The sequence below is a fragment of the Stenella coeruleoalba genome, assembly GCF_951394435.1.
Source record: "Stenella coeruleoalba genome assembly, chromosome: 19".
Taxonomy (NCBI): Eukaryota; Metazoa; Chordata; class Mammalia; order Artiodactyla; family Delphinidae; genus Stenella; species Stenella coeruleoalba.
The window spans coordinates 9,409,031-9,427,607 of NC_137165.1; the positions used below are offsets into that span (position 1 = coordinate 9,409,031).

The following is an 18,577-nucleotide window of genomic DNA, read 5'->3' on the forward strand; positions in this document are numbered from 1 at the left end:
CTCCCCGGCTCCCTGGCTGGGTCACCTTTTGAAATGACGAAGGGGAAGGGAATTTTTTTATCCCGCCGCCTCCCCTCGCTACTACCTCCCGCCCTGAAGCTTAAGGTTTGAAGATTCGAGGGTAAATATAGGCCGCTTTTATTCTAGTTTGGCGTGTGGTTTCATCTTCCGCCAAAGTTTCTGATTAATATCACCCCCCCACGCTGGAAAATGGTCTGTTCTGAGATTCGGTAATGAAGGAGGCGGGGCCGGTCGGATCCTCCCAAGTGGGTTCCCGAAGAGGGGGAGTACTGGGGCCGTCCTTGGTCATGAATATGCAGTAATGTCACTGAATATGCAAGAAGGATCAACATGGCGAGGCCAATTGCTTGTCCGGAAGTAGCTGATATCTGTCGAGCGGCCTCCTGGGACGGGTGGGCATCTCCTAGCCTCTAATGGGGCGCTGTACGGAGCTCTCGTTCTGGATCCTCGACCTGAGCCGCTCGAAGAGGTCTCAGCTCAGAGGCCTTCTCCGGAAGGACGCTGGCCACTGTCCGGGAGAGATCACGGGACCGCGACAATCCAGGAAAAGCAGATTAGCCATTGGGTGGGACACAAAAATCCTGGGGGACTCAGGGTCAATGCATCTGAACATTAGGAAATCCTACCCCTTCTAGAATATTTCAAAAATGGGGCGGGGGGTGGTGGTGCGGGGATCCCAAGGGATTCTCCAATAAGAGCAGGGGGTAGGACTTCCACTGTCCTTCCAAAGCAGAGATGACACCAACTGCACAGCCACATTCAGAGTGATCCTTGTTTGATGTCAATATCACGTCACCACCCCAAGGTGGGGAGGCATAACCACGAGGAAGGGAAACCATCGCTCAGAGAAAAAAAAAAAACACACTCCCTTCCCCCACCGCAGCTGCTTGCTCTGTTTGCCTGAAAGCCCCAGACACTCCAGCCCCAAGGCTTTTCTCTCTGCCGCTGAGGGAAAAATCCTCCCAGTGGCTCATGGCCTGCCTGCCTCAGCCACTTTGATCTGCTCCTCAGACCTCCCTTCAAGCCCCAGCCTAGACTCCTGCTCTCCAGGCTTGTTTCAAGCCTGCTCTCCAGGCTTGTTCCAGGTCTTCCAGGCAGTCTTCTAGGCAATCCCTCTCCACTGAGTCCCCAATTCACCATTGACTCCAAGGGGTGTCACTCTCCCACACCAGTTCTTTTACAGTCACTTGTTCTCACATGTTTGTATTCCAGTTTTTCCTTCTATTTACCCAGTCCCCCCCACCCCACCCCCAGGCTCTCAAGTTCGATCTCACTCCACCTGACCTTCCCTCTCACAGCTGAGGTTCTGGGTGGTGATGATGGCAATGCTGCCCAACACGACCCCTGCCCCCATGATGTCAGAAGGTGCCACGGTCTCATAGAGCACATAATACTGCAGCATCAGAGCCACCACCACCTCAGAGTGCAGGACGGCACACACCAGGGCAGGGTGGGCCTTGGTGACCGCATAACTGACAGACACAAAGGAGACCAGGGCGAGGATCCCCACTGCCCCCACACAGCTCCAACTCAGAGGATCATTAGGCAACATGGGGGTCTGCAGCAGAAAGAGGCCTGGCACGGAGCCCACCAGCCCCACCAAGCCAAACAGGAAGGCCACTGTCAGTAGGCAGGAGGGGAAGTCCAGGGAGCGATACACCAGGAGGCCCAGCGACAGTGCCAGGCCACCCAGGAAAGTGAGCACATAGCCCAGGGCAGTGTAGAGGCCTGTGGTCCCCTCCTGCAGTGTCCCTAGTCCAGGTCCCAGGATGATGATGAGTCCCAGGGTGCTGCCCAACAAGCCACACCAGTCATAGCCACTGAGATGCTGGCTCTCGAGGCAGAGGGCAAGGAGAGCAGAGCAGACGGTGGAAGAACCTTTGCGGACGGTGGCAGCATTGCCAGCGGGCACCACCTGAACCGCACTGTAGGCGCATCCGATGCTGAGGACGTTGAACAGGGCATGGAGGCAGGCCCGGCCCCGGACATCGGGAGGTCCTAAGAGGGGGTCACCACGCAGTTTCAGCAGCAGGGCAATAGGGAGGTGGAAGAGGCATCGACAGATGAGCAGCTCCAACGAGGGTAAGTGGGAAGCCTGGTAAGCCATACGGGAGAAGGGGCCCACGAAGCCAGCGGGCAGGCCCCCACCCAGCAGGGCCACGAGCAGGCCCTTGGTGACATCAGAGGGCCGGCAGCGCTGGTGCGAGGGGAGGCTGGACGGAGTGGAGGGCGGTGATGGCTGGGTGAAGTCGGGCAGGTTGAAGTAGGGGTGACAGCCAGCCTGTTAGGGAGAAAGGAGCGCGGGCATTAGGGCAGCCATAGTCCAGGGGACCAGGGGTAGGGCGAATGTCAGGCTGGGTTCTGGGACCCTGTAGGGCAGTAGAAGGGCAGGCTGTCTTGCCGAGGAACTCTTGGGAGCTAGAAAGGGCCTGAAAAATGGATGAGGTGGTACAGTGTGGGTCTGGAGCCTCTAAAGCAGGAAGCAGGGAGTGAGCAGTCCTGGAGCATCGTGTTTCTCTGGGTAAGTTGTTCCCGGGAGGAGAAAAAGAGGACCCAGGGATGCTCTGTTGGTTTGAGGGAGGGGAGGCGGCCTCAGATGCTGTGTATCTGTGTGATGTCACAGGTTCCAGGGACATCTGGGAACACCATTATGAATTTTGCTTGTGGGTGTCTAGGAAAGCTGGGAAGTTTTAGAGAAGGAGGGGGAAGGGAGCAGCCAGGAGCTACAGGGAAGGGGGCTGTGCGTCCCTGCGCCCCACACTCACCATCTTTCCCTTGGACTTCCTCCTCTCCTCCTGGCTCAGGGGCCCTGGGCCCTTCAGAGCTCCAGCCATTGTGAGCTGGTTGGAGGGGTGGCGGAGTTCTTCCCTGGAACCTCCCTGAGGTGGGGGTGGGCCGATTTTCTCAATGTTTCCAACTCTGCTTGCTTTACATTTTTGTGACTCCAAAGTCTGTCTGATTCTTGTTTTCCTCTTTTCAACTACCTCTGTGATGAGATATCTTCGGTTTTTAGTTAATTTATTTATGTCTTGCCCGATTTCCGAAAGGTTTTATGGAAAGGACCTCTGAGGGCCAGCTCCTCTTTCTCCTGAGTTTTGAATTTTTGAACACCTGGGAGGAGTCTCTGGGACTGTCCCTCTGGAGTTTCAGGAATGTGTTTCTCCTCTGTGTGCTTCCACCTGGTGGTGTTGGTGCTGTCCCAGGAGGTCCACACCAAGTCCTCTGCATTTACGCAGAGTATATACATGTGGATGTTTCTGCCGGTGGGAACAAAATAGCAAGCTGCGTGTTCATCTGCGCTGGTAGCCATTTACGTGTACCTGTTCTGTAGGGCTGGGGCGTTCCCAGCTCGCGGCCTGGGGGGTCGGGGGGGGGCCCCTGTGCATTTCTGGAGAGGGAGCGTGTGTGTGTGTGTGTGTCTGTGTGTGTGTGTGTGTGTCTGTGTGTGTGTTTCTCCAGGGCTGCCCCTTTGAGTGTGTTGAGCCTGGGTCTGCGGGTCCCATTGGGCCTGATTGTGAGCCTGCCACGTTGTGTGTCTGCGGAGAGGGTGTGCGTGCTCTGGGCGGTGTGCACCACTGAGTGAAGAGCGTGCAGGGGGCGGGGGGGGGGAACCCCTTCCCAGGGAGTGGGTGGTCGTGCGGCCCCGCGCCGCTGCTGCTGCAGCCAGGCCCGCGCCTAGCTCGGTGCCCACCCGTCCGGCCGCCCTGCGTGGCGCCGTTCCCTTCCCGGGATCGGTCCGGGCGCAGGCCGTCGGGCGCGCTCGCCCCGAGCCCGAGCCCGGAGCCTGGTGTCTGTGCCTGCTGCGCTGCGCCAGCCTCCTCTCGGCGGCGGCGGCGGCGGCGGCGCTGGGGGGGTACTGTTTCCGGGGGTGGGGGTGGGGGTAGGACCGGGGCGGGGGGAGCCGATGATGTCAGCGGCGGCGGCGGCGGCGGCGGCGGCGGCGGGGCCGGGCCGGGGCCGGGCGCTGGGGGGGCCGGGGCCGGAGCCGGAGCCGGAGCTGGAGGCGGGCGAAACCGGAGCGGCCGGTGGCGGCCACGGTGATGAGTCGGGCCTGGCGGACGCGGCGCCATCGCAGTCAGGTGGGCCCCGGGGCGAACCGGGCAGGGCCAGGGCGGACCGGAGCCAACAGCCGGGCCCCCTCCCCGCTGCCCGGTGCCGCGGGGGCCCGGGCCACGTCCCGTGCCGCGACCGCTCCCCTTTCGGGTTGACCTGGGGGCTCAGGGGTCGGGGGCTGAATCTGGCCCCGCCTCCAGGCGCGCACGGCGCTGGGGGGGGGGGCGACTAAGGGGGCCCGGGTACGGCGTCCGACCCAGCGGCGGCCGGGGGGCGCGATCGCCTGGGGCCGTGGAAAGGGCCGCGCTCATTCCCCGCTTGAAGGGTTAATTCTGCAGCCCAGTGTCCCCCTCCCTCTGTGGGGCACGTTGGGGTGGGGCGGGGCGGGTGTGAGCCCGGGCCGGCGCTGCAAGCCGCTGGGAGGGCGATGGCGTAGGAGCCAGGCAGGGGGGTGGGGGGAGGGGTGGGCCGCCGAGTGCCCTAGAGTTGGGGTGTGCGGGGTGCGCAGGGCGAGCAGGCGACCCGGAGCCGCCGCGCCGTCGGGGCAGGGTTGTGGCTGTGAGTCCTGGAGCTTGTGTGTCTCCTCCTGTGTTGTGGGGCAAGGTAAACCTCTCCTGGTCACCACTGTTGGCTGGTGCGGCAGCCAGGGGTCCTGCAGGGCTCTCCCGGGCTATGGGGACAGAAAGCCAGACAGAGAGAGTCCAGTGTTGTGGGGCAGAATTACAAGATGTGGCCCTGTGGCTTTGGGTGACAGGTCCGCATTTGAAGCCGGGCACAGTACCGGCGGAGTTTGCTAGGTGTGGGGTTTCATGTTTTACACCGGCGTGTGTTTTCTTGCACATATGTGTTTGGCGCTGCACATATGAACTATTTGGGAACTGTTGTTTTCTGCGTAGCTGGCGAGGGGTAAGTGCTGTGGAGGGCGCCGGAGTGCAGGGTGTTGTGTGCCCAGCTGGAGAGGGCAGTTGTGTACCCTTGAGTCTGAGTGGGAAGGTGTCGGGTCCGGTCCCGTTCATGCGGCCCCGCTGAGGTGTGGTCCAGTCTCGGAGAGGATGGCCCGCTGGATGGGTTCTTGGGTCCATGTGACGATCAGGTGGCACAGGGGAGGGAGGGCGCGGGGGGATGCATGTCTAGAACTCAGGTCCCGCGGGTCGTGCAGGAAGTGAGAAGCCCCAGGGTGTGTCTCAGGTACCCCTAGGGCGGCTGGCACCAGTGTGAGGGGCCCTGGGTGGAACATGCAGGTTGTATTTATGGGATGGGGGGGCAGCCGAGCGAGGGGAAGGTTGTGTGTTTGCGACATTCCCTACGGGATTCTTTTGTGACGTCGTTTGTGGGAGCCCATCTGTGCTGTTGGGCTGGGAAGCAAGCTGGTCAGAAAACACTTGTGGGGAGGGCGATGGCGTGACAAGGGCCGTGTGGGCCTCGGACTCTGGAGATCAGCCGTGAGCTGTGTGTGCGTGCCTGCCTCTGCGTGTTGGAGTGGCCGTGTGGGGCTGCTGTGGGGATATGTTATGAAGAAGGAGGGGAGATAAATATGGGGCAGAGCAAGGGCAGCAGGCGGGAGGCCTGGGTGTTGTCGGGCAGCCCAGCTAGTCTGTGCAGGGTCTGTGCGCTAGCCCCTCGCCGGCCCGCCCAGCGCGTCAGGGTCACCGGGTGGAGAGGCCTGGCGGCTGCGAGGAAACTCAACTTGGACGGAGCAGCTCCTTGGCCATGTTTATGTAAAGGCCGGGTGTGACTCTTGTCACTGAAATGGAAAAAAGAAACATGAAGTTTTCAGTCTCCTCCTGCTTCAACCCTCTCTCTGCCCCCTTGCAGGGATCTCTGCTATTCTGTCTCTTCTGTGATGCACACTGGGCCCCTCCTGCGACCGTGGAAGGGTCTGGGAATGGAATTTGCTCACTAGGCAGATTCCTCAGAACAGGTTTTCCTCACCTTTGGGGCCCAGGCCCTTCTGTAGATGTGTGTGTGTGTGTGTGTGTGTGTGTGTGTGTGTGTGTGTGTGTGCGTGTGTGCGCGCGCCCTTCTGTAGATGTGTGTGTGTGTGTGTGTGTGTGTGTGTGTTCCAAGTGTACATATCGCTGTGGTCTGCCCCTGGCCTGGCGGGAAGGGTGCGTGTGCATGGGGGCAGGGAGGACACTACGGCCAGGCCCCCCCCCACTGCGTGGGGGCGTGCTGGCTATGTCAGGCCTGCACAACAGGTGCACCACGGCCTGGTGGAGGGCAAGGAGGCCTAGACTAGAACTGAGGAGTTCGGGCCCTACCCCTTCCTCGCTGGCACCTTCCCTAAGTGAGCCTCAGTTCCTCATCTTTAAAATGGGGCTAATCACCTGCCCTGTCCGTCTTCCAACAGGGCTGTAGGTAGGTAGCACATGGAAAACATACCTGGAAAGTAGCTACAGTCTGGGGACTATGCCTGTGCCAGCCACTGTCAGCCCTCTGCCAGCACTGAGCCCCTTCCTGGGGCTTGGTTAATAACAACAGTAAACACTTATTTAACACTGTGCACCAGGCACTGTCCTCAGTGCTTTTACGTATGGTCACTCATTTAGTCCTCCCAGCGCCGCGTGGAAGTAGGAGTTCTAAGTACCTCCCTTTTTCAAATGAGCCAGCCGAGGCCCAGGGAAGTAATTTGCCCAAAGCCACTTAGCTAGTAAGAAGTAAAGCTGGATTTGAACCCAGCCAGTCTGATTCCAGATCATGTGCTCTTTATATGTGTCCTCTACTGCCCTTTTGAAGCTTTCTGTGGGCCTCTCTGTGCACCACCCCCGCCAAACACACACGCACTTCTGCCCAATTTCTGCAGAACTTAACACCTGCACCAGTCCATTTCAGAAGACTGGTGTGTTTAAACAGTGACTTAGGGAGTCTCAGCCTGGGAGGGAGAACCTAGCATCCACTGCTGGATACTGGCCACAGGAGCACAAAACGTTGATGAACCAGGCAAAGGAGAGATTGTTCTTGTCCTGAGGGTCAGGGAGGGCCAAGAGGAAGATGGCATTTGAGGTAGATCTTAACATTTTGGAGGGATTTGGGGAAGAGGCTGGGGGGAAGGTTGTATTTCTAGCAGGAGAACCAGCATGGGCGAGGGCATGGAGGTGTGGGACTGCTGGGGATGGAGAGCACAGCGTGTGCTTAAGGGGAGACTCATGCAACGCAAGAATAGAGAGGAAGATGGGAATTAGACTCGAATGCTCAGCTGAGGAATTTGAGCTTTATTCCGGAGTGGAGGCCCGAGAAGGTTTCTGAGCCCAGGAGCGATGCCACCTGAGCTGCTTCGGGGCAGTTGATCCTCAGTGAGAGGAAGGCTGGATGGTGGAAGCTAAGACCAGAAGCAGGGGACGAGCTGGGAGGCCATGGCCTTGGACCATGAGTGTTAACAAGGCCCTGAGCTAGTTTGGGGGCCAGAGGCAGGTTAGAGGGAAGGTTTCCAGAGCCATTCCCAAGCTGGGCCGCAGGGAATTCCCTGGCAGTCTAGTGGTTAGGACTCCACACTCTCACTGCTGAGGGCCCAGGTTCGATCCCTGGTCAGGAAACTAAAATCCCCTAAGCCGCACAGCATGGCCAAAAAAGAAAACAAAAAACAAAAAAAACTGGGTTGCATATTTGACCAGACTCAGTGGCTGCTGGATGTGGAGAGTGAGGGAAAGGGTGGAGTCAGATATGACACAGTTACCATTTAGCACGTGAGACCTCGCGTGGTGATTTCGGTAGCCCGCTGGCCCCGGCAGTGTGGCAGAGGGAAGGACCCTGCATCTGGGTTCACACAGGCCTGGATTTGAATTTTGACTCTGCTGCTCACAAGCTGTGTGACCTTGAACAAGGTAAATCCCTCTGTGAGCTTCAGTTTCCTCATCTGTAAAATTGGGATAAAATAAATGCCAACTTTGGGTGGCTGAGGAAACCATTAAATGAGGCAACGCCTGTAAAGCCCTGGAGGTAAATCAGGCAAAGCGTGAGCACCCTGGAAGTGGTCAAGTTACGCTCGCCACCCCCAGCTCCTGGCCAAGTCAGGCCAGGACTGAGGATGGCGTCCTTCCTGAAAGTGGACACACTCCAGGACGACTTGAAGAAAGCAGGTTCATTCATTTACCCCAAATGTTTTTGATCTCCCACTATGTATCAGGCACTGTTCTAAGCACTGGAGGTAGCAGTGAACAAAGCAGAGAAAAATCTCTCCCTCCCCTGGAGCTTGCAGTCTAGCGATGAATGAACAGTATGTCTTACTAAATGCCAAGGAGGAAAATAAAGTAGGGGAGAGGGATAGGGAGTTTGGGGAGGTACGGGGCGGCCAGGGAGGGCCTTGGGGGAAGGTGACTTTTGAGTCAAGGCTTAAAGGAGGTGGGGTAGCAAGGCATGAGGCTACCTGAGGAAAGAACATTCCAGGCAGAGGGAACAGCAAGAGGTGGAGTGTATCTGGTGGCAGCCCTCAGATCTGCGCCTCAGTCACACCTCTAAGATCACACAGCCAGTTAAGAGTAGAGAAATGGTAAAAACAAACTAAAAACCACAGAGCCATCAAACCTACCCTGAAGCCTGATTTCTGCCCCTTTTTCTTCACCACTTCCCCCCACCATTTTCCGGGACTGAGTTCCAAGATGATAATTAGAGCTAGCACTTCCTGAGCATTTGCCGCATGGCAGGCACTCTTCTACGTACTGCCAGTCATCAGCTCGTTTATTCTTTACAACCCTATGTAGTGGGCGCTTCTCATTATCCCCACCTCATTGACAAGGAAACTGACATACAGAGAGGTTAAGTAACTTGCCCAGGGTCCCATAACTAGTGTCTTCTCCACCTCCCATAAACCCTTGCAGGGCAGTGGCCTCTGGTGGGGCAGTTGAACTCAGGAGAGCAGGGTCCAAACCCAGCTTGGTTAGCAGTGAGACCAGGGGCAAATCACCCTGTCACTACGTTCTCTCTACCTGCAAGTGTGGTGTCTAGAGTATTTAAAGCCTCAAGTTTCCTCATCTGTAAAATGGGTTTGACACTAGCCCCTGCCTCACTGCGGTCCTTTTGAGTGTTGAGATAATGCAGATAAAATGCTTAGCACTGGATTTGGCACATAATATTTTTCTCATCAATGGCAGCTCCAAGTACCATGATGATGATGGTTCTAGATGATCTCCAAGGGCCAGGCCAGCCTTGGACCTCTGTGGTTCTAAAAAGCCTTGATAGGCCTTGTCCAAATATCTTGGCAGTCAGCACACAGCCATGCCTCAGTAGGCCCCAAGCCCATATGGCTGTGCAGGTGGGCAGGCCTGGCCAAGGGGGTGAGTGGGGGCCAGAATCAAGCTTTGCTGTGCGTGGCCTTTTCCTCTATTTTTTTCCCCTTCCTCTAATTTCCACGAAGATCCTAGATGGGCTGGTGGCGGCCCTAGTGGGTGCTGTTGAAAGAAAAACATAACTGTTTTCCTGTACACTCAACTCATGACACTTCTGACACGAAATGTGTGGGTTTTTCTCCCCACACTGACCAGTTCTCTGACACTAGCTGGGTGTCCTACAATTCAGTTCAATTCCGATACTGTCTGCCTGGAGAGAGCATCAGATCCCAGAGGTTAAGGGCTCATTCCCACAAGACTGCCCCCACTTCAGATACCAGTTTGCAAGCCCAGACCTCCTGTAGTTTTTTTTTGTTTTAAAACTTTTAGTTTTATTTTATTTTATTTAGTTTTTTGGCCGTGCCGTGTGGCCTGTGGGATCTTAGTTCCCCGACCAGGGATTGAACCCGTGACCCCTGCAGTGGCAGCACAGAGTCCTAACGACTGGACCACCAGGGAATTCCCCAGACCTCCTGTACTTCTGACTGACCATCAAGACATCCGGCTTTCTCATGACCCCGTCCTCAGACTTGATAATTTGCTAGGATGGCTTACAGAACTGAGGGAAATACTTACATTTATTGGTTTATTATATAATAAAGGATATGATAATAGCCAAATGAAGAGGTACGGAGGGCGAGGTCTGGAAGGGTCCAAGGACAGGAACTTCTGTCTTCACAAAGTTGGGGTGCACTACCCTCTCGCCATGGGGATGTGTTTAGCAACCAGAAGCTCTCTGAACCCCATATTTCAGGGACTTTTATGGAGGCCTCATCACATAGGCATGATCGATTATTACCTGAGTCTCCAGGCCCTCTTCTCTCCCCAGAGGCAGTGGGGGACTGGGGCTGAAAGTTCCAAACTTCTAATCATGGCTCTGTCTTTCTGGTGACCAGCCCGCATCCGGGATCCCACCAAGAGTCGCCTCATTAGAACAAGAGACTCTCCTATCACCCAGGAAATTCCAAGGAGTTTAGGAGCTTAATGTCAAGAACTGGGCTCAAAGACCAAATGTTAGAGTAAGATTCTCCTAGCACCCCTGTTACTTGGGAAATTACAAGAGTTTTAGGAGCTCTGTGTCAGCAATGGGGACAAAGACCAAATATATTACAGTTGACCCTCGAACAGTGTGCGGGTTAGGGGCGCAGACCGTCCACGCAGTGGAAAATCCAAGTATAGCCTTACAATCGGGCCTCCGTATCCAAGGTTCCGCGTCCTCGGATTCAACCAACCTCGGATCGTGTAGTGCTGTCATATTTACCATTGAAAAAAATCCACGTGTAAGTGGACCTGTGCAGTTCAAACCTATGTTGTTCAAGGGTCAACTTTATTTCTTGTTATATCACAGTATCACAGCTGTAAACATGTCCTTCATCCTGATGTGATATAATCAAGAACGCAGGCTTTTGAGCTGAACTTCCTGGGATCAGATCCCAGCCCTGCTACCAACTGGTCATATATCCTTGGGCAGCTACCTAGCATCTCCGAGCCTCAGCCTGTCACTTTAAAGTCAAGAAGCTAACTGCTACCTTTTAGGGTAGTGATGAGGAACAAATGGGGTAATGCAAGTAAAAGCATCAACTCTTGGGGGTCCCTGTTGGCTGGTGGCTGTCACAGAAGGGAGTGGGAGGCCTTGCTCTCTTTCCCCATTTTACAAACAGAACTGAACACCAAACCGCGAACGGGGCCCCTTCCCCTGGATTCCTGACCCACCTGCAATCCAGCAACTCAACTGATGGAGAGGCATTTGACCTAGGTGTGTGCCTGACAGTCGGGGCTGTTAGAACTTTTGAATATCACCCCTGTTTACCACCCTCCTCGTCCTCCAGGAGAGGGCTCAGAGCAATCTTTCGGGAACATGAAATGGGCTGTGGAGGGCAGGCAACTTAGTCCAGATAGTATGAGTAATAAATGGGAAGAGAGCGTCTTCTGGGGGGGTGGGAATTGTATGAGGAAGTCCTGACGCAGGACACCTCGGAGGTCATGTGTGACTCAGGACGTGCGCAAGGGGAGGGCTCCCAGGCTTCATGGAGGGTTCATGAGAGGGGCCAAGAGCTCTGCTCTCAGGTCAAGAGGCCTGGGTCTGTGAACAGGCCCCACCTGTCATGACCAGCTCTGTGTGTCTTTGGCTAAGTTACTTTATGGCTCTGGAATTGAGATCTTCAACTGAAAAATTAGCCCCCAAAGCCGAGGCTGCGAGGTGCTTTCTGGGCAGTGACCACCACAGCTCACATTTGGGCTGCCTGCTATTCCTTTTGGATGAGCCTCCCAGCAAGAGTGAGATAGGGGTTGCATTCCCCACCCTCCCCTTTTTAAGCCAAAGTCCTAAAGCCACCAGCTGTCAGAATAAGGAGTGGAACCCAAGCTTCCTCACTTCCGGTCTGGTGGCCTTTTAGCGCCCTTCAGAGATTGGAGCAAGCTGGCACGTGTGCAAGAGTTCGTGGTCTTCAGTGGTCACCTGGCACCTAGGCCAGAAACCCCCTCTAAGATTTAATGTCAAGAGGTCCTCTCCTAATTTGAATATCTAGCAGCTTGGTCCAATGAAAAAGCTCAGACAAATCTATCTTGATATGTAAATGAGATTATTATAGTGAAAGACAACATGCAAATCTTTGATTTCCTTTGAGCCCCGAAGGTTGGGCCAAAGGGACTTGAGAGTGATCCAGCAGGCTTCCCTGGACCTACGGGATTGAACTGTGCTCCTGGATTGTTTTGAGGCAAATTGGGAATATGCAAATTATCTTGTTCCTGTACTTCTGGGGGCCAGCAGCACAAGGCTTTGCAATAATTTGTGTGAACTCCTGGGTCCAACTGGAGGCAGCTCAGCAAATAACCTCTCGGGCTCCCAGGAGGGTCAGGGTCTGCAGAGCAGCCTGGGCCTCGTTGGCCCTGCACACTGCGCCACCCCCCACCTCCTGGGTCCCCTCCCGTCCGGTTCCCTTATTGAGGACGGGGTTTCTGTTTCCCCACAGAGGGAAGAGGCCCGGCAGAAGGGACTCGCTGAGCCACCCCCGCTCTGCTCCATGTTGGCTGTGCTCTCAGGTGAGGTGGTGCGAGAGGTCTGCCCCGCGGGAGGCTGGGCCTGAGGCAGCAGGCCAGCAGAGCAGCCGTGTTGTCCAGGCCGGGGAGTCCTGAGAAATGGTCAGCAGAGGCTGTGGGGCCTCCCTCCCCCTCCCAGTGGGAGAGGGGTGATCATTGCTTACCTCGCTAGTCTGTGGCTTGGAAGTCTTGACCCCTGACCTTCATCAAGACCTGAGGTATTCCTGGCCTCTACCAGCCCCTGACGTTTGACACACGGGCGTTGGATGCTGGCCGGACGTGGGGTGGCTAAGGTTAACCCCTCACTTCCGTGACCAGAAGTCAGTCAGCCTTCCACTCGTCTCTGGCCAACGGCCCCCAACCCCCTCCCAGCTCACCTCTGATTTTAGAGGCCCCCGCCCTCTGCCCAGCCTCTGAGATCCTCCCCTGGCCTCTTCTCCTCCATCTAGGCTGGCGCCATGCCCCCCCCAGCAGAGGTGACAGACCCGTCCCATGCCCCCGCCGTCCTGCGCCAGCTCAATGAGCAGCGGCTCCGTGGCCTCTTCTGTGACGTCACCCTCATAGCCGGAGACACCAAGTTCCCTGCTCACCGCAGCGTCCTGGCTGCTTCTAGTCCCTTCTTCAGAGAGGCCCTGCTCGCTTCAGCCCCACTGCCCCTCCCACCAATTACTGGGGGCTCTGCCCCCAACCCTGCCTCCACCACAGCTTCTTCCTCCTCCTCCTCTTCCTCCTCCTCTCCCCCTCCACCCTCACCTCCCGCTTCATCCCCACCCCGGGTCCTGGAGCTGCCAGGTGTCCCAGCAGCTGCCTTCTCTGATGTCCTCAATTTCATCTACAGTGCCCGGCTGGCACTACCTGGTGGTGGAGGGGACGGGGCAGCCGTGGCAGAGATCGGCGCTCTGGGGCGGCGTCTGGGCATCTCCCGCCTGCAGGGCCTGGGGGAGGGAGGTGATGCCTGGGCACCTCCTGCCCCAGCCCCCATGGCCACCTCGCAGCCTGAAGAAGACAACTTCGGGCCTGGGCCTAGGCCAGCCGGGGAGTGGGAGGGTGACAGGGCTGAGGCCCAGGCCCCTGACTCACAGCCTCCCCTGCCCCGGCGGCCCCTCCCCTGCCCCCGATGTGGGAAAAGCTTCATCCATCCCAAGCGGCTGCAGACCCATGAGGCACAGTGTCGTAGGGGGGCCAGCACTCGGGGGTCTGCAGGGCTGGGAGCCGGGGGCTCTGGCCCCAGTGGCCCTTCAGGAGTGGACGCCTCAGCCCTGCCCCCACCAGTGGGCTTCCGAGGTGGTCCCGAGCACGTGGTGAAGGTGGTGGGCGGCCACGTGCTGTACGTGTGCGCGGCCTGTGAGCGTTCCTACGTGACCCTGTCCAGCCTGAAGCGGCACAGCAATGTACACTCGTGGCGGAGGAAGTACCCCTGCCGCTACTGTGAGAAGGTGTTCGCCCTGGCTGAGTACCGTACCAAGCACGAGGTGTGGCACACCGGGGAACGCAGGTGAGTGGCCTGCACGGCCGGGGATGGTGGGGGGAGGGGTCACATGGGACCTTGTCCACTCAGGGATCACAGGGACAAGGGAGAGAATGGGCAGAGCATGGGGCCTAGAAACTCATCCTGAGACGCCTGCTCACCCACTAGCCCCTGCTCACCTGCTTTCCATCACTCACCCTTCTGCCTCCCTTCAGCCCCGTTTCCTTCCGCTGATGTTTATTAGCACCTCCAGGTGTCACGTCCTGGCTTGGTGATGTGGAAGAGACCGAGGAAGAGAAAGTTGCTTCATGGGACAGGACTAGGGAGCTCAGGCATGTCCAGCAACAGCTGTAATGCACCCCTGTTCATAAGACATTTCCCCCTTCTGTCATGTGAGCTTCAGAAGAAGGCTTTGGGAGGTAGGCAAGGTGTGTGATTATTCCCAGTTCACAGACGAACAGCTGAGGCCTGGCATCTCACAGCCAGTGGGGGGCACTGTACTGGGACTGGTGTCCTTTCTGAGGCTGGCAGGGTGAGACAAGCAGCCTTTAAGGAGGGTGAGCAAATGGCTGGGGCAGTTCAAGGTCTGAGTGGAGGCAGGAGAGGACGTGGGAAGCTGAGGCCGTAGCTTCACGGCCCCTGACTCAACTGGCTCTGGCCCTGCCCTGTTCCATGCCATCCTGGCCCAGGTACCAGTGCATCTTCTGCTGGGAGACCTTTGTCACCTACTATAACCTGAAGACCCACCAGCGAGCCTTCCATGGCATTAGCCCGGGCCTCCTAGCCAGTGAGAAGACGCCCAATGGAGGCTATAAGCCCAAGCTCAATACCCTCAAGCTGTACCGCCTGCTCCCCATGCGGGCGGCCAAGCGGCCCTACAAGACCTACAGCCAGGGAGCCCCCGAGGCCCCCCTTTCTCCGAGCCTCAACACTCCGGCCCCTGCGGCAATGCCGGCCAGCCCACCACCCGGACCCCCACCTGCCCCAGAGCCTGGCCCCCCACCGTCTGTCATCACTTTTGCCCACCCAGCTCCCTCTGTCATTGTACACGGGGGTAGCACCAGTGGTGGAGCAGGGAGTGGGCCGGCCAGCACAGGGGGGGCCCAAGCTGCCTCAGTCATCACTTACACTGCTCCGCCACGGCCCCCCAAAAAACGTGAGTACCCACCTCCTCCCCCTGTGCCTGCAGCTGCCCCAGCCAGCCCAGCCCCAGCCGGCAGCCCAGCCACAGCCACGGAGGAGGCCAAGGGCCGGAACCCACGGGCCACGAGGACTCTGACCTACACGGCCAAGCCAGCTGGTGGGCTTGGCGGGGGCGGGGGTCCCCCTGCAGGGCCTGGCCGGGGTCCCTCTCAGCTGCAGGCTCCACCTCCACTGTGTCAGATCACTGTACGAATCGGTGAGGAGGCTATTGTCAAGCGCCGCATCTCAGAAACTGACCTGCGTCCCGGGGAGCTGAGCGGAGAGGAGATGGAGGAGAGCGAGGAGGAGGATGAAGAGGAGGACGAGGAGGAGGACGAGGAGGATGAGGAGGACGAGGAGGAGTCGAAGGCTGGCGGGGAGGACCAGCTCTGGAGGCCCTACTACTCGTACAAGCCCAAACGCAAGGCTGGAGCCGCAGGCCCGGGCAGCAGCGGGGGCGGCGGGATGCCCAGAGGCCGCCGGCCGCCTCGCTGGAGACAGAAGCTGGAACGGAGGAGCTGGGAGGAGACCCCGGCGGCCGAGGGCCCCGCAGGGCGTGCCCGTGGCGAGCGGAGGCACCGCTGCGGGGACTGTGCCCAGACATTTGCCACCCTGAGGAAGCTGCGCAAGCACCAGGAGGCCCACGGCGGGGGCTCCCACAACTCTCGGGCTGGACGGAAGCCTTCCACCCGCTTCGCCTGCCCTCACTGCGCCAAGGTGTGCAAGACGGCAGCCGCCCTGAGCCGCCACGGGCAGAGGCATGCTGCCGAGCGGCCCGGGGGTACCCCCACGCCTGTCATTGCCTACTCCAAGGGCTGCGTTGGCACCCGAGCCGGGGACGTCAAGGAGGAGGCTCCCCAAGAGATGCAAGTCTCCTCATCCAGCGGGGAGGCGGGTGGCGGGAGCGCTGCTGCTGAGGAAGCTTCCAAAACCGCCTCGCTCCAGGACCCTGTCATCTCAGGGGGGGAGGAGCCCTCAGTGGTGGCAGGAGGGGGTACCTATGCATACCCACCTGTGCAGGAATTTCCACTGGCTCTGATCGGGAGCGGCCGGGAATCTGGCAGTGGCAGGGGAAAAGCTGGGAGTGAGGGGCCAGTGGGGGCTGGGCGGGGGGACCGGATGGAGGGGATGGGGGCTGCCAAAGTCACCTTCTACCCTGAGCCCTACCCACTCGTCTATGGGCCCCAGCTTCTTGCCGCCTACCCTTACAACTTCAGCAACTTGGCCGCTCTCCCAGTTGCTCTTAACATGGTCCTACCTGATGAGAAGGGTGGGGGGGCCCTTCCCTTCCTACCAGGGGTCTTTGGCTACGCAGTCAACCCTCAAGCAGCACCCCCTACCCCTCCAACTCCACCGCCCCCAACTCTCCCTCCACCAGTCCCCCCTAAGGGAGAAGGGGAAAGGGCAGGGGTTGAAAGAACCCAGAAGGGAGATGTGGGGTGAGCTCTGGGCCCAGATCCCCCCTTTCACCAGATGCCACCCTCCCTGAACCCCCGCCACTACCAGCTCCCTGGCCTCCCTGCCCCTTGGGAGCCCCTCCACACTCTTGTGCAGGGACTTGGGGGCCTCTGGAGCTCAGGGGTCAGGCTGCTTTGTGTGAGATTGTAGTTTTCCCACCACCTGGGAAGGGATCTTTGGTGGTTCCCCTCTCAGTTCTCCTCCAGGGAATGGCCTCCGTGAGGGGCAGGGCCAGCTCCCATCCCTTCTCCAGCCCTTGGGGCAACTGAGCAATATACTTAAATGAATCTCTACTCATAGCCCCCACCAGCTCTGAATGTCTAACCCGCCCCCCTGATTCGTAAACCTAGGGGGAAACCATCTCTCTCACCTAATGTTCCCCCCTCGTTCTGAAGCTTTCTCTAAGCCCTTGCCCAGATGCTTCCCAGCACATTCCATCCTTTGTGGCCCAGGGCCTGGACCAGACCATTGTGATACCTGACACTTACTCACCTGGGAGTATGGCTTTGGATTCCATTCTCCCCAGCGGTGGGTTTCTGTGCCCATTTCCTTCACATTAAGATGCCATCCCTTCCTTGGCTTCCATGCCTTTGGATCTTCCATATTCCTCCTTATACTCCTAGACTCTGGAGATGGCCTCTCCCATCCAGGTCAAGGAGGTGCTGGGGGGAGGGCTACCTATCTGTTCCATGGCTGAGTACTTTCCCAGCCCAGGGCAGCACCAATCTCAGCCCTACTTTGACCCTCAAATCTCGTGAGCCCCAGACTCTTCCAAGGCAAAAGAAGTAGGTAGATTGCACCTCTTCCTGCCTCTACATATGGCCTCTTCTGGGCTAAACCAGATTTGGGGGCCAGGAGGGAGGAGCTCTATATGGGATGGGGAAGGGAATCTACTTTCTCCCTGTTTTTTTTCCCGATGGTTTCTCCCAGACTAGACCAAATAGCCAGAAAAATGGATGGGGGTTGGATGGGTGGGTAAGCCCAAGATTTGCACATGACCTCCCATCCTTACCTTAACCTCCTTTTTTCCCCCAGTATCACTTCCCTCACCAATCACTCCAGATGGTTTTTGGTGAACCATCCTACTCCCTTGGTGGGCTTTGGGGTATCCCCACCAACTTTCCCTGCAAAATAGCACCTTACACCCCATCTTTGACTCAGTTCCCCACGCCCAAAGATCCCAGCCTAGGGATGGGGTACAGGGACCTTATAAGTCCCTAATCCCTAATTTGCACTAGTTAACCCTGGTCAGGGGTCCCTATGTTTCCTTCCAGTGGGGGAGTTGAAGAAATGTTTGCTCCTAATTCTCTTTGATAACTGGGCCTCCCCACTCTGTGATTGGATGAACATTTTCCATCCACCCACCTTCCCCCCCCAGAAAAAAAAAAAACAGCTCACGAGGGGAGAGCCAGTTTGGGGGAGCAAATTTGAAAAATGGGAATTAGAGGAGTGCAGTTTAAAAAGGGGAAAAGTTGTCATCAAAATGGCAGCCTTTTTCTCAGCTACTGTTTTTTGGGGCCAAGATGGCTGCCCTCTCAACTGATGCTGAAAGGGCAAGATCATGGCTTTTGGAGGGAGGGGGTTTGGGGGGAGGGACAGGACCAACCTCCTGCCTCTTCTCGCCCTCCCAGCATACGGAAAGGGGAGGTTTTCGACAGGCTCCCTGAATGTTAACCACGGAGGAGTGTCGCTCCTTCACTCCTCCTCTGTCTCTTTGCACTTTTCTTGGTCTTGGCCACAGTCCGAGTGAAGAGTTTCCTACTGAATGTACCATACCGAGTTCCAATTTTTAAGGGGGAGAAAAGTTTAAAACGGGGAAAAATGCAAAAAAAAAAAAAAAAAAAATCACAAAAAAAATCCCCACAAATCTTGTTTCTGGCACTTTAGAAAAACTGCGAATAAAAGTACATAATAAAGAATACATATATATCTACACACAAATTATATATATAAAAAAAAAAATATATATATATATATATATATATATATATATATATATATATATATATACACAGCGGAACCACAAGAGAGACTG

General features: G+C 57.2%; 2 protein-coding genes across 3 annotated transcripts; one reads left to right on the forward strand and one right to left on the reverse strand.

Moving 5' to 3' along the window:
* Positions 1–1,291: 1,291 nt before the first annotated feature.
* On the reverse strand, positions 1,292–2,329 carry SLC35G6 (solute carrier family 35 member G6; the record flags this gene model as incomplete). The annotated part of the gene is given in 2 exon segments (XM_079905308.1): positions 1,292–2,305; positions 2,309–2,329. Coding segments are annotated over 2 exon segments (1,035 nt in total).
* A 1,637-nt stretch (positions 2,330–3,966) lies between these two features.
* On the forward strand, positions 3,967–18,446 carry ZBTB4 (zinc finger and BTB domain containing 4). Of its 2 annotated transcripts, none has more exons than XM_079905755.1 (4): positions 3,967–4,100; positions 12,368–12,437; positions 12,884–13,929; positions 14,592–18,446. In XM_079905755.1, exons 3-4 carry the CDS (start codon positions 12,893–12,895, stop codon positions 16,525–16,527), a joined length of 2,973 nt encoding a protein of 990 aa, XP_079761881.1. In that variant the 5' UTR covers positions 3,967–4,100; positions 12,368–12,437; positions 12,884–12,892; the 3' UTR covers positions 16,528–18,446. The 2 variants fall into 2 exon arrangements, with proteins under 2 accessions (XP_079761881.1, XP_079761882.1); XM_079905756.1 differs by lacking the exon at positions 3,967–4,100 and adding an exon at positions 4,641–4,677.
* Positions 18,447–18,577: the final 131 nt, after the last annotated feature.